Genomic DNA, 24,085 nt, shown 5'->3' on the forward strand with positions numbered 1-24,085 from the left:
ACAACTCTCCTCTGACTTCGCGTGGATCAGCCAATCGTCCAAGTATGGATGCACCAGGAATCCTTCCCTACACAACTGCGCCGCTGCCACCACCACCATAATCTTGGTGAACGTTCTTTTTTCCTAAGTTTTTGTTTCAGTTCCTTAATTTGTTCGGTGTACCATGGGTTTCTTAGTTTTGGTTCTTTTGCAACAATGGTTTTTAGGGGGTTTATATTATCTACTAATTTCTTTGTCATGTTGATCCAGGCTGTTGTAGCTGTGGTACAGTCAGGGTAGTTAAATGATTTTAGTTCATCTTGTATTTTGTCTTTTAGTGTTTCAGTGTTAAAAGGGGGACGATAAGTGATGACGATTGGTTTCTTGTTTGGTATTTCAGTTGGATTTGCAAACGCTAATGTGGATTTAATGAGTAGGTGATCAGACCATGGGATTTGTGAGTAGCTAGTGTTTTTTTCTTCAAGGTAGTTGGAGTTTATGAAAGTGAGGTCAAGTGAGTGTCCGGCCCTGTGTGTGTGGGTTTATCTGTGATTAGCCGAAATCAGAGTGCATTCATTGCATCTAGTAGTGTCTGGCAGGTATTAGATGGGGGTATTATATCCATGTGTAGGTTGAAATCCCCTAATACAATGGTGGGTTTTGTCATATCTAAATGTACTGCGAAGAATTAAATTAAAGGTGAGATGTTTAGTTCAAGTAGACTGGGAGGGCAATATAAGAGGCAGATGTTAAGGTTATAAGCTTCAAAGATGGCGATTTCATGGTTAGCCGGTGGTGAGATGGATTTTAATTTACATTTGAATTGTTTTTCAATAATTAGCAATAGTCCACCACCTCTTTTGTTTATTCTGGGGATTGAGAAAGTATCATAATTTTGGTATGTTAATTGATTTTTTAAGACTGTATCGGACTTTTTTAGCCAGGATTCCGTTATAGCTATGAAATTTGGTTTAGTGTCGAAAAGTAGGTCTGTGATTATAGGGAGCTTTTTAGAAATAACTTGAGCATTGACCAATAAAAATGTTAGCATCAGTATTTGGCTCACGTTATCCTGGTTGTTTAGTTGGATTTGGATGAGGTTATTTGGGTTAAGTTTTTTTGTTTCTTTTGTGTTGTTCGATTTATATGTTGGGTGAGGGTGTGTGTGCTTATATTTACCATGAATGCAGCAGATCCGGATTGGTTGTCCTTCAGGTCTGTTGGTGTCCATGTTTAGTTCTATCTGAAGAGAACGGCTCAAAGTGCCGTGAAAAGCCCCGGACAGACGGCAGAGAAGGGAAAGAATGCATAAGTCCCCCCCCAAATGGCTCAGCTCAAATTACTAAAATCGCAAATCTTTTTTTTTTTTTTTTTTTTTATTAAACTTTACCAACTTGCCTTGGATCCTGGTGAGTGAAGCAAGCTCCCCAGTATCACCCCAGGCGCTGCCTGACAATGGCTAATAGGGCCCTTGACCCCTAGCCGCAGCTGCCTCAAGCACCTGGGGGGGGATGGTCCCCTCAGGACCTGAAGGACCTTTTCTTTACCTGACAATGTCCCTAGTCTTCAGGAACTTCTTCCTTACTGAAAGCCTTACTATTCCAAAATCCTCTCCATCAAAAAACCTGACTACAGTGCCTTTCCAACTAAGCCACTAACACAGACTGAATTTTGTACCTCATCTGCTGGAGACAGAGAAATACTGACGGACTGTGGGTAGCACCTCAGGGTATAAGGCAGAATCTGTCAAAACTTTGTCTCCATCTGCTGGAGGGGAGGCAAAACCCAGGAGTCTGAACTGATCCTGATACGAAGAAACGAAAAAGATTGGTGTAAGACTCTTTGTTCGAATAAAGAGTCCCTTGTTACACAGATCTTTTTCGTTTCTTCGATACCCAACAATATTGATCGGCTTCCGTTTTGTTTTTTGGGTCTGATCCTGGTACGTACAGGAAACAAGGAAGAATTTGGTGCAATGGTGTCCGAGCTGAGAGGGACATCATTGATCTAGGGCAGAGAGAGAGTGGAGGAATTGGAGGCCCAATTAAAAGAACAGGTTGCGGATATGTCCAGATGCCATGATGAATTGGCAGGCTTCACAAAAAGTGGCAGAAGAGCTGGAGGAGAAATTAGAAGACCTGGAAAACAGGTCTAGAAGGGAGAATCTTAGTTTCCGAGGGGTGCAGGAAGCAGCTGAATATGGGGACTGTTTCCAAATTGTTAGCATTTGCATGATTCTAGAAACAGAGGCAGCGTTGGACAGAGTACCTACAATAAAGTTGGAGAGAGCACATAGTGCACTTGGCGCGCATGGGAATCTTCCAAGAGATATTGTAACCTGCTTTCACAATTTTTACAGTTAAAGAAAAGATGACTCAGCTGGCCAGAAAAATGGGTTTTTCAGGACATCTCACCATCAGGAAACACCGAGAATTTAAAAGCATATTAACCGTGTTGAAAAGAGGACAAAATATTGCTGGCTTTTTCCTTTTGGATTACCCTTCACCATTCAAGGCAAAACAGCTAGAGTGAAGATTGTGGCAGCGGCTGCACTTTTTCTATGGGAAGCAGGAGTGACTGTTTCCCTAGATGAGGATCAGAACACCAACCAGACTATTCAGAGAAGGGCAGAATAGCCAAAATAGCAAAAGGTGACAGGCGCTGACAGAAGATTGTGCAGACCCTTGTCACCGGGAACAGTGAGTGGCTGATATACAGAAAGGGACTTTGGATTTGTTCTGTGAACATAATTGATCCTTTCTGAGGGGTTTAAGGGACTCTGCTGCAAGGGTGATATGCTCTTTTTGGGAGTATAAAGAATTGAGTTTAGAGAAGCTGCACAAAGACCCGTGTTTTGCAGTTCAAAAACAAAGACTTTGATGAAATGGGGAAGTACCTGGAGGAAGAACTAGAAGGTTGGGAGAACAAGAAAGATGTGGAACAACAGTGGACCAAACTAAAAGCAGCAATTTCCAAGGCAACTAATTTATATATTAGAAAAGTAAAGAAAAGCAAGAGAAAAATGAAACCTATCTGGTTCTCAAAGGAGGTGGCTGATAAAATAAAAGCTAAAAGAACAGCATTTAAGAAATATAAAAGATCCCAAAGGGAGGATCAGAAGGAAGAATATCTGGTGGAACTGAGGGAGACGAAGAAAGTAATCAAGACAGCAAAAAAAGTCAAGCGGAAGAAAGAATTGCCAGAGGTAAAGCGAGGTGACAAAGCATTTTTCAGATACATCAGAGAAAGGAGAAAAGTCCAAAGTGGTATAGTGAAATTGAAAGGTGAAAAGGATCAATGTGTGGAGAGAGACGAAGAAATGGCAGAAATATTAAACGAATACTTCAGTTCGGTGTTCACTAAAGAGGACCCTGGAGAAGGACAGTCGCTAGTTAACAAGAAACTGGAGAGGAGTGGAGTAGATGAAACTCAGTTTACAGAAGAGAATGTATGGGAAGAGCTGGGGAAACAAAGTGGATAAAGCCATGGGGCCTGATGAGGTTCATCCCAGGATAGTGAGGGAGCTCAGAGATGTGCTGGCGGGTCCGCTGCGTGACCTTTTCAATAGATCCCTAGAAACGGGAGTGATGCAGAGTGATTGGAGAAGAGCGGTGGTGGTTCCGCTTCACAAGAGTGGGAACAGAGAGGAGGCTGGAAACTACAGGCCGGTTAGCCTCACCTCGGTGGTGGGAAAAGTAAGAGAGTCACTGCTGAAAGAAAGAATTGTGAATTATCTACAGTCAGAAGAATTGCTGGACCAGAGGCAGCATGGATTCACCAGGGGAAGATCCTGTCAGACAAATCTGATTGAATTTTTTGATTGGGTGACTACGGAATTGGATCAAGGAAGAGCGCTCGATGTCATCTACTTGGATTTCAGCAAAGCTTTTGATATGGTCCCGCACAGGAGGCTTGTGAGTAAAATGAGAAGCTTAAGAGTGAGTGCCGAGGTGGTGGTCTGGAATGAAAACTGGCTGATGGACAGAAGACAGTGTGTGATGGTAAATAGAACTTACGCTGAAGAGAGCGGTGTTAAGTGGAGTGCCACAAGATCGGTGTTGGGACCGGTCCTGTTCAATATCTTTGTGAATGACATTGCAGATGGGATAGAAGGTAAGGTTTGTCTTTTTGCAGATGATACTAAGATCTGCAACAGAGTGGACATGCCGGAAGGAGTGGAGAGAATGAGATGGGATTTAAAGAAGCTGGAAGAGTAGTCAAAGATATGGCAGCTGAGATTCAATGCCAAGAAGTGCAGAGTCATGCATCTGGGATGTGGAAATCCGAAAAAACTGTATTTGATGGGGGGGGGGGGGGGGGGGGGGGAGGGGTGAAGGGCTCTGATGTGCACGGAGCAGGAGAGAGACCTTGGGGTGATACTGCATATCGATCTGAAGTCGGCGAAACAATGTGACAAGGCGATAGCTAAAACCAGAAGAATGCTGGGCTGCATAGAGAGAGGAATATCTAGTAAAAGAAAGGAAGTGATGATTCACTTGTACAGGGCCTTGGTGAGGCCTCACCTGGAGTACTGTGTTCAGTTCTGGAGACCGTATCTCCAAAGGGACAGAGACTGGATGGAGGTGGTCCAGAGAATGGCGACCATAAAGGTGGATGGTCTTCATAAAATGACTTATGAGGAGAGACTGAAGAGCAGGGTTGATATGATACAGACTTTCAGCTACTTGAAAGGTTTTAATGATCCATGGTCAACAAACCTTTTCCATTGGGAAAAAAATCAGTAGAACTAGGGGGTCAAGATTTGAAGCTCCAGGGAGGAAGACTCAGAACCAATGTCAGGAAGTATTTCTTCACGGAGAGGGTGGTGGATGTCTGGAATGCCCTTCCGGAGGAACTGGTGAAGATGAAAACTGTGAAGGATTTCAAAGGGGCATGGGATAAACACTGTGGATCCATAAAGACTAGAAGATGGGAATGAAGAGAAGAGTCATGGGGGTGGCTTGCTGGAATGGAGGCTACTATCTGGTAATTACTACCCTTACTCAATAAGCCTTCACACGATTAATGCAACTCCAACATTGCTCCCTGCTTCAACAGCAAGGGGAAATGTGGAAAAGAGGATTTGCATTCAAACAACAACCAACAAGGACTGAACTACACACACTGGGTAAACAAATAAGCATGGGGGTAGCTTGCTTACTGCGGTGGTTACTACCTTAAACCAATTAAGCCTGATACTTCACTTTGAGTGCATATACAGCGTTGCTCTCTGCTTCAATGGCAGGGAGAAATGTGGAAAACAGGATTTAAATTCAGACAACATCCAACAAGGCATGGATCTGTGCAGTCTGGGTAAACAAGCTTTGGGGTAACTTGCTTGATGCGGCGGTTACTAGCCATAACCATTAAGCCTTATGCTCACTTTTGATGCAACTCCAACATTACTCTCTGCATCAATAGCAGGGGGTGGCAGGAAATTTGAATCAAACAGTTACCAACAAAGGCCCAAGGGCCCTGAACTTGGTGGTCGGTGAAACAGATAAGTATGGGAAAATAAGTGTGGGAGCTTGCTGGGCAGACTGAATGGGCCGATTGGTCTTTTTCTGCCGTCATTTCTGTTTCTATGTGTGGTAGAATGGGTGCCTGGGTGCACGAGTGGCAGCTTTTGGGTTGTGGTAGAATGGGAACTAGCATTTATGTGTGATTGAGAGCTTGTATGTAAGTGAGAGAGCATGTGTGCGCGAGGGAAAAGCAGAGACTAGTCAGGGAGGCACTTGGTGTGCACGGGAGAGGCAGAGACTGTCAGGGAGGTGCCTGGTGTGAGGAAGAGAGACTAGTTAGGGAGGTTACTGATCTGTGAGAGACAGACTTTGAGTGATTGGTTGTGGGCCCTAAGGAAGAGGACTGTGAGGCCAGAGCTTCAGCAGCCACTGCTGCTTCTGGTGAGTGCTATTGGCCTGCAAGGAAAAGCAGTAGGAGACTTGCTGGAGAGGGTAAGTAAAGGTGGCTTTTAAGTTTATTTTTCTTGATTGACTGTCATTTTAATTATTGGGTGTTATGTGATGTGTCTTCTGTTTTGAAATATTTTATTGATATTTGGACAATTTGTATGAGTTTTTAATTGTTGGATGTTATTCTTTATCAGCTGTTTTGTAACATTTTTAGTATAGTTTTACAATTATTTCTGAGTGGGGATCTATATTAGCTTGGCTTGCTCTGTTTTCCTAATAGGAGGTGTATGAGTGTTTAGGGCCTGGTTAAATATTTGTAGTGTTGCCTTTTCATAGGTAGGGTTGTTACTGTTTGAGTCTGTTCCATAATACAGGTGTAATTTTGTGTGGCTTAGTTTGTGTGCATTATTATGTTAGGTGCTATATTTCTTTTTCCATTTCTCCAGGTTTGCACTGCATGCAGAGTGGCTGTTTTGGTTTTCCATTCCAGTTTGTCTCCATTATTTATAATTTGTGGTCTTTCTGTTCTTGGTGAAGGTCAGTTCTGGGTGTATGACTGAGGTGAGGTATTTTAGTAGCATGTAGGCATTTGTATCAATCTTATTTGTTGTGTTTTCTCAATAGGACATGCATTAGTGATAAATTACTGTCTTTTCATATGTCTGCCAGTAAAGAGAGAGTTTGTTTTGCTTTTATTGAGATATCATCAGAACTAGAATATCTTTTTTTTGTATGGTGAGTTGTATGGGTAATGCCCTAGTTCTGCTCTGCACCCATTTTTGGGGGTCGAGGAGGTTCCTGAGAATGCAGAATGTATATTTACATTTTGCCCTGTGACGGTCACATGTTCAGTTTGTCACACATGTGAGAACCATCTATCAGGTGTGTCCCGGCCGAAAAAAGGTTGAGAATCACTACGTTGGAGAAATTACTTACCTGATAATTTCGTTTTCCTTAGTGTAGACAGATGGACTCAGGACCAATGACTCTCAGAAGATTAAAACCACTACTAATGCCCACCAACTTCCGATCAGTCTTACAAGCCTTAATCTTTTCCAGTACCGACTATTGTAATGCCCTCCCTACTGGGCCTGCCATACACCACAATAAGACCATTACAGATTCTACAAAATACAGCGGCAATAATTTTAACTGGGAAAAGTAAGAGAGACCATATCACTGAAACCTTAATAGAATTACACTGATTACCCATTGAACAAAGAATACAATACAAAACTTTATGCACCATTCATAAATTAATACACGACGAAAAAGTAGAGTGGCTGAACACAGCCCTCCGCATACATACCCCCCACAGAAATCGAAGATCAGCAAACAAAGCACTGCTAACTATTCCCTCAGTCAAGACGGCCAGATTAACACAAGTAAGGGACAGGGCCCTATCCCTAGCAGAACCTATAATATGGAACACCATGCCAGTAGAAATCAGATTGGAAAGACATCAAAACATTCAGAAAAAAATCTAAAAACATGGCTATTTAAGCAAGCATTCCACAAAGAATTGAGAGTAGAACCCAGGGAAATGTTAGTTGCGGTCAGGCAAACTCCCACACACACACCTTTCTTCTTAAAGTGTGTCTTATCTTCTATATTCTAAATTCTTCTTTTATTTTAAACAAAGAACTAGAGATAAGCAACACCAATCTTATAACGGAGTTAGAAAAACTGGACATGACTTATAACACTCATCAAATAGTAGTTATGATATTATGTTACAGTATTTTTGATGGCACCTGTTTAAGAGTTAGAATTCTAGACACTTTAGTTTTTGTGCCCTATTGTGAACCGTTGTGATGGCACCCGCTTAACGACGGTATAGAAAAGATTTTAAATAAATAAATAAAATAAATAAATAAAATAAATGGGTATAGTGTACTCCTGATAGCAGTTGGGAGACGGAGTCAGATTTCAAGTTGATGTCAGCCAACATATACCCGTACAGGAATCTTAGCTCTTCAGTATTCTCCTCGAAAAGCAATTGTGGATATATGTGTGTTTTGATAACTTGATTAACCAGGACTGGTTCAACTGATTTCCAAATTGGAGACAGTCAGTGCACTCAACCGAAAAATGCCAACACCCAGCAACTATGGGCGTCTTGAACTAGGGGTAATACCTGGCTTACCCGTGCTTGTCTTGCTCTCGGGGATTGTTACCAGAAGTTTCCCGATTTTGGGGCTGCCGTGGGCGGGATGCTGAGTCCATCTGTCTACACTAAGGAAAACAAAATTATCAGGTAAGTATTTTCTCCATTTCCTAGCATGTACCAGATGGACTCAGGACCAATGGGATGTACAAAAACTACTCCCGAAGCAGGTGAGAGGCTGCCCGTGGCCCATTTGGTACTGCCCTTGCAAATGATGTGTTCTCCCGGGCCTGGACATCCAGGCAGTAGAACCTGGAGAAGGTATGTATAGAGGACCATGTCGCCGCCCGACAGATCTCGGCAGGTGACAGCATCTTGGTTTCTGCCCAGGACACTGCCTGGGCCCCTGTAGAATGGGCCTTGACTTGTAGAGGCGGAGGCTTCCCTGCCTCTACGTAAGCTGCCTTGATTACTTCTTTGATCCTGCAGGCTATGGTTGCCCGCGAGGCCGCCTCCCCTTGTTTCTTCCCGCTGTGAAGGATGAATAGGTGGTCCGTCTTTCATACGGATTCCGATCTTTCCAGGTATCAGACTAGGAGTCTGCCGATGTTTAGGTGGCAAAGATGGTGGAGTCTTCAGAGTCCTTATGTTCATCTGGAGTGGTAGAGATATGGTTTGGTTTAGATGAAATTGAGAAACCAACTTTGGAAGAAAGGAGGGGATCCCGGTGTGAACCTGAGGAATGGTTCTCAGCAGGATAGGGCTTGAAGCTCGGAGATGTGACGGGCTGAACATATTGCTACTAGGAATGCAGTCTTCAAGGTCAGTAGCCGTAGTGATAGACCGCGAGTAGGTCTGAAGGAAGCTCCTGCTAGGATGTCTGGTACTAGATTGAGATTCCATATTGGCACCGGCCACTTTAAGGGTGATCTGATTTGTTTGACCCCTCTCAGGAAGTGGGAAACATCTGGATGGGTTGGTAGACTGATGCCGTCCACTCTGGCTCTGAAGCAGGCCAGTGCGGCCACCTGAACCTTGAGGGAGTTGAGAGACAACCCCTTCTTCAAGCCGTCCTGCAGAAATTCCAGAATCATGGGGATTTTGACCGTCCGTGGAATTACCTCACGTCCGTGGAATTACCTCACACCAGGCTTCGATTAGTCCATATTCATATGTAAGCTAGAGACGTGGAAAACTTGTGTGCTCGGAGCAAGGTGTCAATCAAGGCCTTAGAGTATCCGTTCTTCTTCAGGCGAGTCCTCTCAATGGCCAGACCGTAAGAGAGAATCGGGTTGGGTCTTCATGGAGGATCAGTCCTTGCTGGAGCAGGTCCCTGTGTGGAGTTAGGCACAGAAGGTTCCCCGCAAGAAGTATTCGCATGTCTGCGTACCATGCCCTTCTTGGCCTGTCCGGGGCCACTAGAAGTACTAGCCCCCTGTGGTGTTCTATCCTGCGGATGATCCCGCCCAGTAGTGGCCATGGAGGAAAGGCATACAGCAGGACTTCCTGTGGCCAGGTCTGGACGAGGGCATCGATTCCCTGGGATTGCAGTTCTCATCTGCGGCTGAAGAAATTGGGGACTTGGGCGTTGGACTGGGTTGCCATGAGATCCATGGCTGGGGTTCCCCAGCGGTTTACTATCAACTGGAAGACTGTGGTCGACAGCGTCCATTCCCCTGGGTCTAGGCTCTCTCAGCTAAGGTAGTCTGCAGTGACATTTTCTTTTCCTGCGATGTGGGCGGCTGAGATCCCTTGCAGGTTTGCTTCCGCCCACGCCATTAGGGGATCTATTTCCATGGACACATGTTGGCTTCTGGTTCCTCCCTGGCGGTTGATGTAGGCAACTGTTGTGGATTTGTCAGACATGACACAGAGATTCGCCCCAGAGTCTGTGACTGAATTGCAGGCAGGCAAGTCTGACAGCTCGAGCTTCCAGTCGGTTTATGTTCCATCCCGACTCTTCCTTGTCCCATTGCCCCTGGGCAGTCAGTTCCTGGCAGTGGGCTCCCCACCCTCGCAAGCTCGCAACCATGGTGAGCAAGATCCAGGTCAATGGGGACAATCTTACTCCCTTGCTCAGATGTCTTCCTGTAGCCACCACTGGAGCTGGATCCGAACTTCTGTTGGTAGCTGGAGGCGAATGGAGTAGTTCTGGGACATCGGGTTCCATCGTGACAGTAGGGAACGTTGTAGTGGGCGCATGTGGGCCCTTGCCCATGGGACGACTTCTAGGGTTGATGTCATGAGCCTGAGAACTTGGAGGTAGTCCCATACCTTGGGGCGAGCAACATTCAGCAGTTTTGGCAATTGGCCCATCAGTTTCCTTCTCCTCGTAGGGGGAAGAACAACCAAGGTACTCTAGTGATTGGGAGGGCTGCAGGCAGCTCTTGGCTGTGTTGACGACCCACCCGAGACTCTGCAATAGATTTTAGACTCTGGTGGTCGCCTGGAGATTTTGCCCTTATCAGGCAATCGTCCAAATACGGATGTATGAGGACTCCTCCTTTCCTCAGTGTCACCACCACTGCCACCATAATTTTGGTGAACATCCGAGGAGCGGTAGCTAGTCTGAAGGGAAGTGCCCGGAACTGGTAATGATGGTCCAGTATCGCAAAGCGTAGGAAGTGCTGATGGTCGAGGTGGACCGGGATGTGGAGATAGGCTTCGGATAGATCCAGTGAAGTCAGGAATTCTCCCGGTTGTACTGCCCTTATGACTGAGCGTAGGGTTTCCATGCAGAATCGCAGCACCCTCAGGTAGCGATTAACGGTCTTGAGGTCCAGGATGGGCCGGAACGTTCCCTCCTTCTTGGGAAATGATAAAATAGATGGAATAGTGACCAGTATTTTGTTGATGCGTGGGCACAGACGTTATCGCCTTTAGGCTGAGTAGTTTTGTCAGTATGGTTTCCACTGCTGTCCTCTTGGAGAGGGAATGGCACGGTGATCTCACAAATTTGTTTGGAGAGGTGCTGTGGAAGTCCCGATAGTATCCCTCTCGAATGATGGTTAGGACCCACTTGTCCGACGTTATCTCAACCCATCTTTGGTAGAAGAGGGTAAGTCTGCCCCCTATGGCTTCTTGCTGTGGATGGGTCTGATGATTCTCATTGTGGGGTGCGACTGGACCTGTACCTGACCCGGCTCCCCTTTTATTGTGTCTGTTCCGAAAGGACTGGGCCCTGCCTGCAGGGCGAGGTGCTTGGTATGTGTTTTTGTATGGTCCAAAACGCTGGGCTCCTCTGCCCTTGGTTCTTCGGGGAGAGGAGTGCTAGGTTCTTTTGTTCCTGTCCTCTGGTAACCAGGGTACTGGGGATTCACCCCATCTGTTGGCTAACTTCTCCAGTTCGCTTCCGAACAGGAGGGATCCTTTAAAAAGGCACTCTCGTGAGTTTCGTCTTGTTCGCGTCAGCTGACCAATTTCGGATCCATAGTTGCTTTCTGACTGCCACTATGGATGAGACACCCGTGGCTGAGGTGCACACCAGGTCAGAGGTCACATCCGTGAGGAAAGATATTGCTGGTTCTAATGTTTCGGCGGAAGTGGTTGCGTCCCTGGAGAGGAGCAAGCAGGCACGTGTCACAATGGTGCAGCAGGAGGTGATCTGCAGGGTCATTGCTGCGACATCAAATAACTGTTTAAGGATGGATTTCTGACGTCTGTCCTGGGCATCCTTGAGTGCAGCTCCTCCTTTGACTGAGATGGTAGTGCACTTTGAAATAGTGCAGATTATGGCGTCCACTTTTGGGAACCCTAGGAGTTCTTTGGCCGTGGGTTCCAGGGGGTATAGGGCTTCTAGGGCCCATCCTCCTTTGAAGCTGGCCTCCGGGGCATTCCATTCCAGGTCAATCAGTTATTGAATAGCCTGCAGCATTGGGAAATAGCATGAGGCCTGACGGAGACCAACCAAAACTGGGTTAGTCTTTGGCTCCGCTGTGGTACTTGTGCCAGGAATGGCCAGCATCTTCAGGCTCAGAGACACGAGATCTGGCAACTAGTGTTTGGAGAAGAACCGCATCATGGTTCGGTATGATTCCATCCCTGGAGGGATTTCCCCTTCCTCCAGAGAGTCAGGCTCTTCCCCCGAGGTGTCTGTGTCCCCTAGGGGGAGGCTTTTGCCCGGCTGGAGCACGTCTCGGAGGATCCGAGAGGGGCTTGGAAGGTCTTGCGCTACTGGTGGAGACTGCGGCTGTGTTGCAGGTGGTACCGATTGCGCCTGGACAAAGGTTTGCAATCCTTTGAAGAATTCCACCCAGGGAAAGGTCCCTGGGATCATATTGAATCCAGTGGAGTTCCCAGAGCTGCCCATCTGAGGAGGGGACGAGCCGGAGATACAGGTATCTGGGGTACTATCATTGGTGGAGCTGGATTCCTCTACTGGCTGAGGGGGGCCTTGATTTGGTCCCCGTCCCCCCCCCCGAGTTACTTCGCACTGCAGGCATAGGGCAGAGGCCACTTCGGGTTGCGCAGCTCTCAGATGGCAGGCTGGGCAGAAGGCTTGTCCCTTGGCCGGCGGTGCCATAATTTGTGTGTGTGGAGTGGCTCAAAAGTCGTCTGTGCACGTAGGTGTGCGCGCCAGAAGACTTAGTTGTGCGCGCCGCTGTGCGCACAAGTTGTTTATGCGCCCGGTTCACCGCCGTGCACACAGCTCAGTTGTGCGGACAGTACGGCGATCAAAGGGGGGAAATGGCGCCGACGACCATGTGGGCAAGATGGTGGACCCCCCCTCCCCCCGGAGGGTCTCCACGTGTGTGGACCTCGCACCAGATTGGGATCTAGCCCGGACGGGGCTGCTCAACCCGATTTAACAGATGCCGGAAGGACAATCTGAGCGGCTAGCCAAGCTTTGGAAACCGGAGACTTTAAGAAAGTTTTCTACCTTACCTTGTCTTGGCACTTCCCGGTCTTGTGCCGGGTGGTCTCCGGCTCTAGGGGGAGAGGGAAAATACCTTCACCACCGCGCTCTGTATTTCACCTGCTGCCTCTCAGCCACTCTGGGGGCTAAGTCCACGCTGGGAACTGGCTACTGGACCGAGGCTTACCTCTGAGGGATCTCAGAAATCACCTCAGGAATTCTCGACTGCGGGGAGGGACCCATAGGTATCACCGCAGGAGAGTGGGACTCGACTTGTAGAGGTAAGATTTCTAACACTATGCAAGTGTGTGTAGTGTCCCTAACTGCTTAGGAGACTGAGAAATACTGAAGAGCTAAGCTTCCTGCACGGGTATATGTAGGCTGACGTCAGCTTGAAATCTGACTCAGTCTCCCAACTGCTATGAGGAGTACACTATATCCAATGGTCCTGAGTCCATCTACTACACGCTAGGAAATATGGTATTGCTAGAATTAGCAAAACAGGAATAAAAAAAGTTTAGACGTATCTGAGATAGCAATATAAATGGAAAGGGTCAAACAAAAATATTTTGAATTTGGTAACAAGGTGATGCAATTTTGGCCAGAAATCTGAAGGGGTGGGTTATACAAAAGCAAATTTTGAAGATAAAACATAAGAAGGGGAGCTATATTTATGATAGTAAATCAATCTTAAACAGATTCGCCCAATTCTATGCTGACCTTTATGCAGCAGATAATAAAATTGGGGAAGCTGATATTGACACCTTTCTAAGAGACATACCACTTCCATGCTTAACAGAGGAAATCAGGTGTTTACTGAATAGACAGACTGAGGCAGAAGAGGTGTCTATGATCTCAGAATTAAAATCAGGTAAAGCATGGGTTTAAATAGGCTCTCATCCAAATTTTATAAGACCTTTAAGCCAGTCATCATTGGGCCATTAGTCGAGATGTTTAATTTCCTACAGGAAAATGGGGAACTGGCACTGGAAGCTAAAGTGGCTGGAATAATGGTCTTAGCGAAAGGGAGTCAGGACCCCACACTTTGTGGTTCATATAGGCCCATCTCTTTAAAAAATCTAGATCTCAAAATTATGGCAAAGGTATTAGCCTAGCGTCTCAGTACTATGGCTAATTCTCGGGATCAGTTGGGCTTTGTCCCGGGCAGATTGGCTGCACATAACGTGAGGAGGGTTATAATTAATATATTCCAGCGGTGTTAACAATCGACGATGAAAAGGTGTTCGATAGGGTACATTGGCCCTTTCTATTTAAAAAGTGTAGAAGAAAGTGGGATTGGGGGAATATTTTGTTAATTGGATCCAAGCACTGTATAACCAACCAAAAGCCAGTATCAGGGTTAATGTTGGGTACTTTGATAAGTTTTCAGTACAAAGGGGAACTAGGCAGAGTTGCCCACTCTCGTTGCCATTATTTGCACTCTCTTTGGAACCCGTGGCTGTAAAAATTAGATCAAATCTGATTACAAAAGGGGTATCCGTGGGGAGAATTGTTACAAGATGACCTTGTTCGCCAAAGACTTGTTATTCATGTTGACAGACCCGGAAATGTCATTAACAGTGTTAGATGAACTGCGGATGCATGGGGCAGTATCAGGATTTAAGGTAAATGAAGATAAATTGGAGGTCTTGAATATTAATATGCATATGGAGGTCAACAGATTACAAAATCAGTTGCCTTTTTGTTGAACCAAAGAGAGTGTGAAGTACCTCGGGGTGTGACTGAGTTCAAATGTTGATCACCTGTTTGATATCAAACTATAAACCCTTAGCTTCAGAGATATTCCGAGATTTCACGAGATGGGAGAGACTGCGATTATATGGGTCAGGGAGGAAAAGCTAAATACATTAAGGCTATTCAGCTTGGAGAAGAGTCGGCTGAGAGAGAATATGATGGAGATCTATAAAATCACGAGAGGACTAAAATTGGTTAACATGAATCAATCGGTTTACTCTTTCAGATAATACAAGGCCCAGGGGGCAGGCCATGAAGTTAGTGAGTAGCACATTTAAAACAAATCTGAGAAAAAAAATGTTTTCACAACACATAATTAAGCTCTGGAATTTGTTGCCAGAGGATGTGGTTAAGGCAGTTAGTTTATCTGGGTTTAAAAAGGTTTGGACAAGCCAACTTAGAAAATAGCCACTGCTTATTAATGGCATTAGCAGTTCCCAATCCACAATAGGACATTGTCTCCTATCCCATGACTTTTTACTTTTCTCAGAAGTCTCATGAGTATGTTAAAGAATACTTGTCCCAATAAATATTTCTGTGGCATGCCACTATTGATCTTTCTCTGTTGGGAAAATAATCATTTAGGTCCATTTAACTAGTTACCACTCCACAACAGAACATAACTCTAAAATATAAACCTGATTACATTTTTCAGAGAAATAAAGCAAAATATATTGTCAAAGAGTACAGCAGGTCTGAGGAATGGAGGCATAAGTCTTGAAGTATAACCTAAATAGGCCAATTGCCAAACAGCAGGATAACCCTTGGGATAGGACAGCTGGTTCAAAAGGTTTTGCGACTATAAATCATAGCATAACCTGATAAAGATACGCAAAAGATATCTTTAACAGTTAAATAAGCAGCTTACCATTTGCCTCCAACAAAAGCACTACTGCATGAGTGTCAAAGTATAGCTCCTTACGATCTGAAGAGGCAAATTCTTTCCCACGATCATACTGGAAAGATGAAGGAAAAACACTAAAATCTAAAAACAAACAGAATTAGTGAACAGAATTTATAAGCATCTACATTTTACTGCACCAACAGCAATATTTTTAACAGATGTTATAGGGCTTTGGACTTTACAGTCAGATTACTTCTTTGAATGTCTTAGAAGATGGGACACAAGCAGTCTGATTCAGTACGGTGCGCTCAGGCCGAGCACACCATTAGCCCCCGTTTGGACGCGCGTTTTTGACTTGCTATTATTACTCTTTATATAGTAAAGGGTAACAGCACGTGGAAAACGCGCGGTCCAAACCCCCCCCCCCCCCCCAAACTAATAGTGCCCTCAACATGAAAATGCATGTTGATGAGCTTATTAGTCCCGCGCGATACAGAAAGTAAAAAACTGCTTTTCTCTACACCCTCCGACTTAATATCATAGCGATATTAAGTTGGACGCCGGTAAAATTAAGCAGCAGCTGTCAAACCTGCTGACAGCTGCCGCTTGTCAATAAGGAGGCGCTAGGACCGTGCTAGTGGCCCTAGCGCCTCATTAGCACGGGCCCTCATTTGCATAGAGAATCGCGCACCCAGGAGAGTGGCCTGGGCGCACATCGGGAGAGCGGGCGCTCGCCTCGGAGTGCCGGCTCTCCCTCGCGTTTTACTGAATCGGCGTGATTATAAGCTAAGGTTTTAACAGTTATTGTGACAAACTTTAGTCAATAAGTTGATTTTGACAATTTCAAGGCAACAGCATAAGGGAAGGTGCAGCTTCTGATCTTTATTTTATTTTAAAATATTTATATTTCACACAAATACAGTAGTTTCATGGCAGATTACAGTTCAGGCATACACAGTATGCATAGAGATAAGAGAAGTTACAAAACATTCACAAATATTAGGGAGTCATTTTCTAATCATTTTTCCCATAGACACAGAATAGGAGAAAACCTGCTGCCTAATGATTAGCCTTCAAGGCTTGAGAAAAGAACATTTTCAGTTTCTTCTTGAATGATTTTATGCTAGTAACAGCACGTAATTGCTCCGGGTGTTCCATAATCGGGGGCCAGCTACCGAAAAGGCCTTGGTGATGGTTCTATCAAGCCTTGCTAGTTTTTAACGCAGGGATTTCAACTTTTTATTGACTGAACACAGTAGTCTAGGCTTGTAAAAATGGAGTGGAGCAGAGTCAGAATGATGATTCATTAGTTAGCAAATATATCTGCGACCTTATACTTTATCTCCTCCACTCTGACAAGCACTGTTACAATAGGAAGAACGTACAGCTTCATCCTTTGTATATGCATGCAATGTTTATTTCATTTATATTCTGCCTTTCTGACGCTTCAAAGCGCATTACATTCAGGCGGTAGAGCTATTTGTACAGTACTTAACGTCACACACTCCTACGAAAGCAAACTTGCTAATTTTGGCCTTTTGCGTTAAGAGTGGAAATGCTTACATGGGACCTGTGAATGTAAAGTTTACATTTTTCCACATTCTGGCACAACTCGGCTCATTTTCTTTATCAAGCTCCATGAACCCAAGCCTCACTCTCACCTCTGGCGCTGGGACGGGACGATGAATGAAGGACAGAAGTAGTTGACAGCGCCCACAAAAACCCGGGACAGTTCCTCCGCCACAACACCCTGCGCCGGCTGCAAGCACCATTAACCCCGCCGCCGCCGCTGCTTCCTACCCTCAGCGCGCACCCATCCCCAGCGGCCCCGTGCAGCGCCAGCGCGCGCGGGAGCAGCTCCCAGCCGTCAGCTCCCACTTCCCCCTGGCCGGCGTCGCTAGGGCGATCGCGCTGCCGCTGAGCACGTGACCCACCCGCTGCTGCAGTGGGGCCAACCGGAACGGGCGAACTCTCCAGCGGGAAAGGGCGAACTCGCAGGCAGCCGAAGCGCAAGGGGCGTCTCCGCAACCCCGAGCCGGTGCCCGGGCCGCCGCCGCACACCACGCGCCGCCGGAGCGTCAGGAGCCGCCCGTACCCAGAGGGGCCCGGCCTCATGCTAACCTCCCGTCACCCGTCGATAACGGCATGCTTGACCAACCCGCTGGGAAAAAAAAAATATATAAAAAGAACCGCCTGCACCCCCACCCTCCCACTGCCGACACCGCATCCGGCCCATTCACATCCACCCGCCACACCGCACTGCTCTGATCGGCGCGCTCTCACTTTCCCTTTCCCTCTACGTCCACCAACGTAGTGATGTTACCGCGCTGGCCACGCCCCCCTCCCGGCGGCTAATAATGGTGTTGACATGTTTGCGTTCCGGGCCTCATTTGGTTCCAAGTCCCCACCACGTTTCGCGTAAATAAATTATGCATACTTCATAAGTCAAAGTACAACGTCAGTGCCGCGGGTACTGTGGGAACACGAGTCCTTGTGGCGTCGGCGGGTGGGGGTCAACTAGTGTAAAAGTACAAATTAATAGTGAGGCATGAAAATAAATGAATAGCCAAGAAGTTGAGTGCATCTCAGGACCTAGAAACTATACATACCTTGGTCTGACTGTAAGTGGGCTTGACGATGGCTTAAAAACATGCTAGAAGTAAAAGCTCTAAGGGCCCTATATATGATAAAGAAATAATAAAGAAATCCTTGGTGAGTTTCAGCCCTTCAGTAAACCAATTAAAATTATAGCATCAGTCAAGCAGTCTTATATTTGAGAAGTCTGGGGTCTAGCAACTGCAGATAGTAACAAGTTGTTTCGTTTCAGTATAGCAAAGATGATAGTAACTTTCATGGAGTCCCAATCTTCGGAAACATCTTTGCCCCTCTGCATTACCAGAATCGAGATCGGATGCTATTCAAACTATCAAAAGGGAAACATGATTGGACATAAAGGGAGGAGGAATAGCCTGGTCTGGTTCATAGCCAAGCCCACTACCATTCCTTCGGTATATATAAAAAAATAAATAAATTATAGATGTGGACATTGGACAGTACTCTCCGCACAGTTAAAGAGCTTTGTAAATTCAGTTGACCACACTAGGGAAAAAGCACAAGACTGCTTCTACTTCCAAAAGCAAAGCACATTCAAGTTTAAAGAAAAGTTTTCATATGAGGATTGCAAAAATCATCATCATGAAAAGCAAAATAATCACTCTCTTTGTCCGTCCTCTGATTGAACCAGTGTCCTTCTCCCAATATTAAAAAAAGAACAGCTCCTCCAAAATAGAAAACCCCAACAACTTCTCTTCAGCCCAAAACTGTTTTCCTGAGCCTTGACTGTAAAGTAGGCAGGCAGACTCCAAAATTGCTCCTGCCTAGAAGGGGGCTTCCCTTCAAAGCTGACAAGCTCACCAAAAATAGGCCCTCTCTCTCTCTCTCTCTCTCTGAAAGTCCAAACATCTCTCTTTTCTCCTCTACACACTGCACAAAAAAGGATTTCTTCCTGTTTTCCCTTTGTAGTAGGCAGGGAAGCCCACTTGGGAACTCCAAAAAGGCAGGTAGCCAACTCTCAACAATGGAAACAACTCTGACTCCAACCAACTTCAGAACTCAAGAAAAACGCAAGAACTGAGCTGGGCATGCTGAACCACAGAATCTAAAGGTGAGCAACTGACCTATTCCATAAGCAGGGGGATTGGCCACCACTTGGGGAGGATCAAAAAATGCAAATATTCTCCCAGCAGATGAAAAAGGGAAAAATGTTGGTAAGGGGCAAAGCCACCCAATCAGGCCGATACAGAAAAACGAGTGGGAGAGCTGGCGAGCGCCTGCTCTCCTGGCGCGCACACAGGCCACTCTCCTGGGCGCACTATTCAGGAGAGTGGCCTATGCAAATTAGGGCCCGCGGTAAAAGGAGGCGCCTCAATGTTCAAGGGGCCTACTTTTGTTGGGAACATTTTTTTAAAAAGCTAAATATATCTATTTCTAACATGTATAAAGAAAAATTTCAATTGTAATTGAAGAATTTGCTAACAAAAAGCTCATAAAGCCTTCTTAAATAAATAAAAGTTATTTGGGAAATTTAGAAAATTATTTCTCTTATTAAGTATCACATCAGAACCTTATATAGGGGCCTACTTTTCTTAGCTGGCACGGGCCTAATTCCTGCTCTCTCCAGCCCTGGATGCAGGCAAGTGGCAGCTCAGGCATTGATTGAAGCAGCAGCACAGCATGAAGCAGAAGGCGGGACTTTGCTTCGGTGAAGAAGGTTCTGCTTTCTACCCCACGTGAGAAACAGGCCGGCAGGAAGTGTGGGATGGGACGTCTTCAAACTCAGAGCTAGTTTTTAAGGTCCAAGTGGATCCAAGGGCAGGCAGTTGACAATGTGGTTATTTATTATTCTAGGATCTCTGTGCTGGTGTTTGAGTTGAGCTGAGAAAAAGTTCAGTGAGCTATGAATGATAGTGAGAAAGGAGAGGACGGAAGGCTGAAGAACAAGACGATTGGAGAATAGGAGGTACTGGGAAGCAAGACTATTGGGGACTGTGGGGAGAGGGGGCTGGAGAGCAAGACTGCTAGGGACTGAGGAGGGGTATAGGTGGGCAGAAGGGGCGAGAGAACATGACTACTGGAGGGTCTGGGTGGAGAGATGGGACTGGGAGGCTTGGAGGTGAGGGGCTGCAAAACAAGATAATTGGGGGCTGGGGAAGAGAGGGGACTGGGGAGCGTGACTGCTGGGGGCTGAAGGGGCTTTGGGGGAGGGGGCGGCTGGGGAGTGTGACTGATGTGGGCTGAAGGGGTCTGGGTGGGAAGGGGGCAGCTGGGGAGCGTGACTGCTGGGGGCTGAAGGGGGTCTGGGTGGGGAGGGGGTGGCTGGGGAGAGTGACTACTGGGGGCTGAAGGGGTCTGGGTGGGGAGGGGGCAGCTGGGGAGAGTGACTGCTGGGGCTGAAGGGGTCTGGGTGGGGAGGGGGCAGCTGCGGAGTGTGACTGCTGGGGGCTGTAGGGGTCTGGGTGGGGAGAGGGCGGCTGGGGAGTGAGACTAATGCTGGCTGGAGGGGTCTGGGAGGGGAGGGGGCAGCTGGGGAGTGTGACTGCTGGGGGCTGAAGGGGTCTGGGAGGGTGGACTGAAGGGGGTCTGGGTGGGGAGGGAGAGGGGCTGAAGGGGTCTGGGAGGGGGCGGCTGGGGAGCGTGACTGCTGAGTGCTAAAGGAGTCTGGGTGGGGAGGGAGGGAGGGGGGCTGTTGGGGGCTGAAGGGATCTGGGTGGGGAGGGGGAGAGGGGAGAGGGGAGGCTGCAGAACAAGACTGGGGGACTGGGTGAGGTGAGGAGAGGGCCCTGGGGAGCATGACTGCTGGGGGAGGGGGGGTCAGTGAGGAGACGAGGCTTGGGAACAAGACTGTTGGGGACTGGGTGGAGAGAGAAACATGGAGCTGGGGAAGGGGGGATGCGCTGTGTGAGCATGTGTGTGTGTGTGTGAGACAGAAAGAGGGAGTGTGTAAAATCATGTGAGCGTGCTTGTGTGAGAGAGGATAAAATTTGTGTGGTCCTCTTTCCCCAATCTATGACACTCTAAGGGTGACTGGGAATCAAAAATTCCTATGTATGGAGAGCAGGAGATTTATTAATTCTTATAAGTTTCATTATTGGATGTTATTTGATGCATCTGTTCTTTTGAAATACTATATTGGGGGTTTGGGAAATTTTATTAACATTTTTATGAGATTTAAATTATTGAATGTTCTATTCATCAGCTAACTTGAAATACATATTCTTTTTATTAGTATAGTTTTACTATTATGATTGATGATTTATATTTTTTGATTTTATTGTTCGTTGTCTTCCAGTAAACCAAGGGGAAGGATTCTAGTGAGTAGTTGCTGAGTAGGGTTCTATAACAGTCTGGCTTGCTCTGTTTTCAGTAGGAGGTGTATTGGTTTTTTAGGGCCTGTTATAATATTTGCTGTGCTTTTCTTTCCTGGGTAAGATGGTAACTGTGAGTCCTCGGAGTTAGTGTTTTGATTTGGAAGATTTGTTTCTTGGGGTAAACTGTGTAGTCTTGGCAGGCTGTGATAACTTTTATTACTGCGTTTAAGTATTATCAAAAATACTGTATGTGAGCTATTGAGACAATATAGTATCTGTCTTGTGAATGTCTCTGATCTGACATCTGAAGAAGGGATCTATGAGGTTTTAAAAGCTTTTATACAATATTTTTAGATACATATATTTTAATTTTACAGATATTTTTAGGAAGCCTGACATATGCTGTTTTCCTAATAGGAGGTGTATTGGTGTTTAGGGCTTGATGTAATATTTGCAGTGTTGCCTTTTCATAGATAGGGTTGTTGCTGCTTGAGCACTGTTTTGGTAGGGGAGGTTTACTATATTGTAATTCCTTATTCAAGCCTTCCTGAGGGCTAAGCCCATATCCAATACATTTTAAAATGGGCCTAATGCCATAGGGGTTCCAATATCTTCTGGGTCTTGGGGAGAAGGGAGTGAGACTGCAGGAGACCTGGGGGAGGTGTGTGGGAGGGGAAAGGGAACTGAATGAGCAAGATTACTGGTGACTTGGGGTGGGGGGAGGCAAGACCGAATCCCCTGATATAAATGTCACCACACCCCACTGTATCCCAGGAATTTGACTAAAAAGGAATGCCAAGCAGTCACCACTTTATTCACTGACCATTCCATTGTCATCAAACAAGCAGGTAAGGGGGTACAATAGTTATTATGAATTGTAAGGATTATCCTGGAGAGATCAAAAGACAACTGACAGATCAGACTTGTTATAAAATCCTTTCTCAGTTCTTACAAAATGTTTGCAATCACTTATTAAGAGATTACCATGAATGCATTAACCAGTGGCTTCTTGTGTAAAAAGAGTTTTCTGAAGGTAACCTCTCCCAGTCTACTTAATATCTACATTTTTTTCCCCAAGTATCACAAGACATTACACTTCCAGCATGGCTGACATTGCAATGGAGAGAACGCCAATTGGGATCTTGGTAGCAGTGTACTACGATCCCGGCAGCAGATACCGAATTAAAAGGGTACCAGGAGGGTTAAGATTGGAGTTGGGAAGAAGGAACAGGAGGGTCGATTCTTGGCAATTTCAATGGGAACAGGTAGGGGGAGGGGAGAGGCTGGCCCAGACCCCTTGCACTTGTAACATTCTGTTGGAGGATTTGAGAGGAAAGCTCAGCCCGACATGGTCCTTACTTTGTAGCTTGGGTGGGGGCTTTGATTTGGGCTGCTAGGTATATATATATTTTTTCTTAAATTAGCATGGCCATTTAACTGGCTATAGGAGGCCTAACCACTGATATTCAAAAGATAGCTGGTTAGGGTTTAGAGTTATCTGGCTACAGGGAGCCAGATAATTTTAATCAGGGATATTCAATAGGATGTTTATTCTGCTGAATATCTAGGTCACATTTTCCATATAACTTATCTGCCGGTTTACTGAATATTGGCCTCATGCTTTTCCGTCGATAAGCAGGCTGAATTAGCCATGGTATTTGGGTGACGTCATCAACTGTGCTCTCGCGGATGTTATTTCAGGAAGCAAAGCTTCAAATGCTGCTGTGTCTGTGTGGCTCTTTCTGCGCGTAGCGCGTCATCAGTCTCCTCAGTGCTATTTTTTCCGTGCTTGGGCATGGATGTGTTTTTCTTTTTTCCTTCAGTCTCCTCGCGCGGGTCATGTTTTTGCATTTTTAACATCTCATTCGTGTCAGCCATTCCACAACAGCACTTTTCAATGCTCTACAATGTCCAAAAAAACCAGGCTTCAGATACAGTCAATGTGGACACATAATGTCTGTCACTGACAATCATAATTACTGCTATCTCTGTTTAGGCCCTGACCACGATCAGGTGTCCTGCAGGGAGTGTAGTCTAATTTCCCTGAGGGCCAGAAGACAGCGGGCTGAAAAATATCGCCCAGCTCTGCAAAAAAGAAGCAGGCCGCTCCAGCTTCTGTGCGCCTTTTCCATGTCGCTTGACTCAATCTTCGCCGGGATCAGATGGCAAGTCCCACGACATCCCTCGATGGTCTGTCTCATTGGACCCATAGGCTACATCGAAAGCCAAGTCAATAGTGGGTGAAAAAGTTGCTATGGCTCCTATAAAACCCAGGTCGGGGTCTGAACATTGACCCCCCCCCCCCAAACACTTCGAAACGACTACTTGTGTCACCATCTCGATGCATCCACGTAGGCGTCTGATGACTCATCTGCCGGGAAGGACCACGCATCGATGCAGCTACCCAGGATGGTGCCGGCACCACATCATTTGATGCCTATTATTGAGCGCCCCAAGATGCATGACTCACTGGCGCATAAACAATGTCCCACCACTAAGGATACGATGCATCAACTGCACATTTCGAGATTGTAGGAGTCCTCACACCAACAAAAGGCACAGGGGTGGGGGAGTGGACCCCATTCTGGACATCTTATCTCAACCACCTTGGGTGTCCCCCCAATTCCAGTCACAATTAGTTCATGATCCTCATCCAGGAGTGCCGTACAGTTGATTCTGGCCTGACTAACTGATCCCATCTATTATGGCTGATTATGCAAGAGGAACTTGAGCTGAGACTTAAGTTGATTCCATGGGAGAAGGGCT

At 46.1% G+C, this 24,085-nt stretch overlaps 1 protein-coding gene across 1 annotated transcript in view; it reads right to left on the reverse strand.

Annotated features, from left to right (window-relative positions):
• The window catches only part of MCUR1 (mitochondrial calcium uniporter regulator 1), a 101,287-nt gene extending 83,484 nt beyond the window's left edge, over nucleotides 1-17,803 (reverse strand). Inside the window, exons 1-2 of the mRNA XM_029590685.1 lie at nucleotides 17,114-17,803; nucleotides 15,477-15,593 (exon numbers count right to left, since the gene is read on the reverse strand). Coding sequence (XP_029446545.1) covers nucleotides 15,477-15,593; nucleotides 17,114-17,567 — 571 coding nt within the window. The 5' untranslated portion in view covers nucleotides 17,568-17,803. The remainder of the gene's footprint in view (nucleotides 1-15,476; nucleotides 15,594-17,113) is intronic.
• Between the last annotated feature and the right edge of the window lie 6,282 nt (nucleotides 17,804-24,085).

Source organism: Rhinatrema bivittatum, chromosome 2 (assembly GCF_901001135.1).
Source record: "Rhinatrema bivittatum chromosome 2, aRhiBiv1.1, whole genome shotgun sequence".
Classification (NCBI taxonomy): domain Eukaryota; kingdom Metazoa; phylum Chordata; class Amphibia; order Gymnophiona; family Rhinatrematidae; genus Rhinatrema; species Rhinatrema bivittatum.